The following is a 5560-nucleotide window of genomic DNA, read 5'->3' as shown; positions in this document are numbered from 1 at the left end:
CTGCAAAGAACCGCCTTGCTCCGTTTTGGGTTGTTCCCAGCGTCCCAGCTCGTAACACCTGGGGCTGCCCTTCCCAATAAAATCATCTTTGGAGTGTCCTCGAATTGATTACAGGCCGCAGCTTCTTTACTGGAGCGAATAGGTGAGGTCCGTGTCTATCTGGGCCGTGTCTGGAGCCAAGCTTTTACAGGCTGGGAAATGTTTAGGACCTGAAAAATGAGTTTGTCTTATTGTGCGGAGCCGGGTGCGCGAAGTAGGTGGAGGCACGGCTTATGGGTGTTGTTGGACGCGCTAGTTTGGAGTGAAAAAGTCTAGTGGGGAAATAGTCCCATCTGTAAGAGGGAGACCCAGGTGGTGGTGGTGAAAGGGAGCAGTAACTGGACAAAAGCAGGTTGGCTGGGATCGGATACAGTCTGAAAGCGCTTGTCCTCTGAGTTTTCTTCGGTGCCCAGGGCGAAACGATGCAAGTTTGTCATTCTTTGGTTGACAACTTTTAGTCATGAAGCTAAGGAGTAGCTGTCCCGAGGAGGTGCGTGTTTTTTAGCCCCTGTCCCTTTGCAATGTCTACCTTGTCACCAAAGCGCACTGTCCGTACCCTAACTGGATAGACTCCATAGCAGGTGCTGCTGATCTGCTTGCCTCGTCCCTCCCGAGCAAGTTTGGTTTCAAGGCAGTGGGGAACTCGCCTCCCCTTTTGTGGTGCGAGTGGGAGGGGGATGTTTGCAGGTATGTGCGATGCTTAGTCATTGAGCTCGGATGAGTGAGGTGAGCCTGTGTGGGGTTCATGCAAATCGACTCTAGAGATGACACTGCAGGAAACTTAAATGATGATGGTTTTCTTGTGCCTTTCCCCTCTCGTTAGGTGAAGGAGCTGGTGCTGGATAACTGCCGTTCTGACGATGGCAAGATCGTCGGCCTTTCCTCCGACTTTGAGAACCTGGAGTTCCTTAGCATGATCAACGTCAACCTGCTGTCGGTCTCCAACCTCCCCAAGCTCAACAAACTTCGCAAGGTAAGCGAGGGGCTGGTGCCTGGCAGACCTGCAGCAGCTGTCCACTGGGAAACCATGGCTGGCAATAGAAGAGCTGAACGTCCTTAGGAGCAGAGACTGCCATCTGTGCTATTACCACTTGTGGTGTTGGCAGCGGGTAATGCATCGCATGGAGTCTGGGGTGGAGTGGTGCTGCCATCCCCTCCCTCCACATCTCTGCTGCCTCATGTCACTCGGTGATGCATGGAGGGGCAGGGGCCAGCACCTTTGGGCCTCCCTTGGGAGCCACTGCATTGTACACACCTAATCTTTATGTGGGGCTTAATGAAACGAGCATGTAGAGCAGTGACCCCGCAGAACGACCACGTTTTGGTGAGACAGTGAGGTTAACTGCTTCAGGGACGGCTTGCAAGTGCCACGTTTGATGGTGGAAGCAGGCCTGCTTCCTACTAAAGTGCTGTGCTGTTGAATGCCTCGACACTGTTGTCTGTGGCCAGCTTTACTGGGGATGAGACCTGCTGGTTCTTTCTGCACAAGCCTTCAAAAAAATCTGGTGCTGCAAGCACAAGTGCAGCATTTGTAGGTGTAAGCAGAGTTGGTGCTGGCACTGGAGGCCCTGCTATGTTGGTCCAGGTGTTTATAGCTGGTTAAAACACTGGAAACCATTGACAAAGCTTTCTGCATAGCCCTGCCGTTAGTGGGGATACAAAACTTCTTACAGGCAGGATTAGCACCACCTTGCTCCGTTTGTATCGCTGCTTGTGCGCTCTGACAAACTAAAATGTGCTGACGGTTGCTGGAGTAGTGGAGCCCCTGCATGGGTTGGTAGTGGGAGGATGTTTCATGCTGTTGCTTGTAATTTGGATTTTTGGGGCACTTTTAACTTGCTGACGTTTCCTGTGGGGCACTGGTTGGAGTGCAGCAGGTTCTCTAGTTATGACCCTTTCTTAAATGCGGTTGCGGTGGGTGGTATTTGGGGTATCCCAGCTGTATGAGGAGTCTGGGCTCCTCTGTTAGCCTGTAGGACCTCCCAGATGGAGGTGATATTCCACCCCAAGTGCTGCCACCTCTTAGAGCCCGGCCTCATAATATTTTTCCTGGCAGCTGGAGCTGAGTGATAACCGGATCTCCGGAGGCCTGGAAGTGCTAGCAGAGAGGACCCCTAACCTGACGCACTTGAACTTGAGTGGCAACAAGATCAAGGACATCAATACCCTGGAGCCACTGGTGAGTGGAAGGTCCAGCACGGGGATCCGAGCCATTGGCACTCTTTCCTTTGGGAGCTGTCTGTGCGGCAGACGTCCAACCTTTTGGTAACTGTTCCAACAGCACTTCGTGGTTCTGATGTGAACAGATGAGTCGCCCAATTTGTGGCTGGGCTAATAGTTAATGGCTCCTCTGTCTGGAAAACCAGCAGCCAGTTGCTAAAGGAAGCCTGACACTGGGCTGGATGAGTAAACTGTGGACGCAGTGCGCAGTGTCTATCTGTGAGACAGGACCATTAAGGGGTCGGATGCGGTTTGAGGTAGGTGGCACCTGGGTGTGTCATGGAGCCGTGATTTGCTTGGACACCGGAGGGGGTGTCAGTCACATCAGTCCTGGGACACTTGCCTCCCGTGTCATGACCCCATGTCACCCTTGGTGCTGTGGCTGCGGATCATGTGGCCTTCTTGGTGCACATTCAAAGCCCCTTTCCCCCACTCGGTTAACATTGCTTCCAGAAGAAGGTTCCTGCCTCTGTGGCACCCATTGTGTGGCTGGTAGGTGCAGTTTGTTCTCAGCATCTTTTCCCCAGTAGTTCAAAGCTCTTTGCTGTTCTTCTCCCTTCCTTCCTCAGCCCAGTTCTGCAGTCCAAATTGAAGCAGCACGACTGAGGAAAAGGTGGGGCAGTGAGAACAGCACTTCCCAGTCACCGAAAGTACATGGCTTGTAGCCTTGCTGCATGATCTAGCCATGCAGCCATATAGCATCAGACTTGTGCCTTGTGGTGTCTTGACTTTGGGGCAGGAAAGGATATGTATATATGAAGGCCAATTCATGCAACACGCTTCAGGCCAGAACTAAGCATTGGTCTAGCTTCCTCTTCCATGGGGCTTAGAGACAAATCAAGGAGGGACCTAAGCTTTGAGAGGAGAAAAATGCACAGCAATGGAGCTAGAATGGAAGCGGCTATGCCAGGATTATCATCATTGAGTCTGGGATAGCTCCACCCTTATGTCAAAGCTTATCAAGTTTTGACAAAGAGCTCAATGCAGTTATTGCATGCAAGACAGTTGCTTCTGGTAGAGAGGAAACCAGCCCTTTGGGAAATAACTTGATGTTCACCTGCCATAAGCAACCTCCTGACAGTGCAACAAATTAATCCTTGCAGAAAAAATTGCCGAACCTGCATAGCCTGGACCTCTTCAACTGCGAAGTGACAATGCTGATCAACTATCGGGAGAGCGTGTTTGCCCTTCTGCCCCAGCTCACCTACTTGGATGGGTTTGATGTGGATGACCAGGAGGCCCCTGACTCGGACCCTGAAGCAGATGGTGATGGGCTGGATGATGAGTATGAGGAGAATGGCGATGGTAAGAGGTTTTTGGTTTTCTAGAACTGCCTACACATTTCACTCGCTCAGGAGCCAGGCTTCCCAAAGACCCACCTTCAGGTTTTGAACTCTGAGTAGGAGGGGTCTTTATAATCTTGTCCTTCCCAGGCCTAACTTAGAAATCTGGGCTTGTCACCTGACACATCCTATGTGCCTAGGTCTGCTCTGCAGGATTTTTTTAGTCCCCTGTCACAGGTACGTTGCACTGACATAAATAGTGTGGCCGTACTGGCAGCTGGGAGTTGGAAGTGTCATGGGTTCCCGGCTTTCCCATTGGTGCCAAGCAGAACCCAGTTCTTTCAACTTTTTCTTGTGCTAGAAGGTGAGGAAGATGATGACGACGAGGAAGATGAATTGGATGAAGAAGTGATTGATGATGAAGAGGAGGATGACGATGACTTGGATGCTGAAGAGGAGGAGGATGGTGTAGACGATGAGGTGAGACTAGCTTTTGTACGTTTTGGCTGGTTCCCACGTGTGTCCTTTGCATCAATTATCCCCTCTAATCCTGTTTGGTAATGTAGCCAGCTATTTGTATTCTGGCCCGAGGGTAGTATTAGTCAGGAAAAGAGCCTTCGTGGGAGCTGGCTGGTCTCCGAATAGTGCCTTGTAGCATTTAAGGAGAGCATCTTTCTGTGCATCCCTGAGTTGTGTTTTTTCTGCTGCTTGTTACAAAGTGAAATAGGATGGAGTAGGATAAGAAGGGAGCAGCTGTCTAGGTGCAAAGAGAGCTCGGTATTGCAGGAACTCTTGTTGGCACGATGCTGCCAGCAGTCATGTCTTCTTGAAGCCTTTCCCAGAGTAAATAAATTGGCTCGGTGACTGAAAGAAACAGCACATTGCATACTGGCTTGCGAAAGGGCTGATGGTGTAGTTTCAGGGATAATTCAGGCTAGGACGTGGATGGGATGGTTTAACTGCAGATGATCCCATTTTGAGCAGGGGACTGGGCCAGATGACGTGCAGAGGTCCCTTCCAGCCTTACTTTTTCATGGTTTTATGCTTTTGGGGATCATTTTTGGGACAGCTGCTCCAGTGGGCAGGGTCAGGGGAGCAGGGGCTGTGGGGGGGGGATGCTCCCCTACAAAGGTCATTAGATTTGTCCCATGGATCTTATTCCTTGCTACAAATAGCCTCTCATTTCATTCAAGGAGGAAGAGGATGATGAGGATGGGGAGGATGAAGAGGAGGATGAAGGTGATGAGGGTGAGTATAAAACTCTAATTCTCCTAACTAGACTGCATGGCTAATGCCACCTCGGCCATTACTGCACAGCTTTGGTGCACACAGTTGCTCTTGGATATGAGCAGAAACTGGGCAGTTCCATGTTGGATGAGTCTTGCCCCATTTTTTCTGAACCTGGGCACTTTGAAAGTGCAAGCAGTGAAACCCAGCACACAAGCGAGGTACTTGAAACCAAGAAGTTTGGCCCAGTACAAACTGTTACTCTGCATAGCCTGGGTGTACCTACTTGCAGTTAGTCATTGCCATGCAACGTTCTTGTTGTATTGCTGTGGATTAATGCTTGAGTTCCTTTACGGTGCAGCATTCCTGTCCTCAATGGTGTTGACTTGCGTTGTGGTGTGTGTATGTATGTGCACACAATAAAGCCATGCAGAGTGTTTAGCTGCAGGTGCAAATTGTGCAAACCCTTAATGGAGGTAGTGAAATCTCCAAATGGGCTCATGCAAACTTGCTGACAAAGCATCCGTTGCCTTCACAATGGAATTCATCATCCTTCCCGACAGGCTTTTGGAACAGGCCATGCTCGAAGCTTCAGTTGCATGTTATGTGAGCAAGATGATTTCTTGGAACCACTGGGGAAGTGGCCTGATCAGCTTTATGTGCTTACAAAATGCAACTTTGGACTTGGACTAAGCCCAGAGGAGCGATACTGATTTACCAGGCATTCACTTCCCATTAACACTAACCAAATCTATGCTCTTCCAGGACCTTTAAAAAAAAAAAAAAAAAAA

At 50.0% G+C, this 5560-nt stretch overlaps 1 protein-coding gene across 4 annotated transcripts in view; it reads left to right on the top strand.

Moving 5' to 3' along the window:
- Nucleotides 1-824: 824 nt before the first annotated feature.
- LOC109294845 (acidic leucine-rich nuclear phosphoprotein 32 family member B) overlaps nt 825-5560 on the top strand; it is a 5754-nt gene continuing 1018 nt past the window's right edge. Inside the window, exons 1-5 of one of the 4 annotated variants that reach the window (XM_019513359.1) lie at nt 825-1012; nt 2096-2218; nt 3363-3564; nt 3904-4022; nt 4736-4790. In XM_019513359.1, coding sequence (XP_019368904.1) covers nt 953-1012; nt 2096-2218; nt 3363-3564; nt 3904-4022; nt 4736-4790 — 559 coding nt within the window. In that variant the 5' untranslated portion in view covers nt 825-952. The remainder of the gene's footprint in view (nt 1013-2095; nt 2219-3362; nt 3565-3903; nt 4023-4735; nt 4791-5560) is intronic. The other 3 variants (XM_019513360.1, XM_019513361.1, XM_019513363.1) reach the window with 3 other exon arrangements.

Source organism: Gavialis gangeticus, unplaced genomic scaffold (assembly GCF_001723915.1).
Source record: "Gavialis gangeticus isolate Ggan-Ray unplaced genomic scaffold, GavGan_comp1, whole genome shotgun sequence".
Classification (NCBI taxonomy): Eukaryota; Metazoa; Chordata; order Crocodylia; family Gavialidae; genus Gavialis; species Gavialis gangeticus.
The sequence above is the reverse complement of the archived record's forward strand: the minus strand, read 5'-3'. Positions and strand labels throughout refer to the sequence as shown.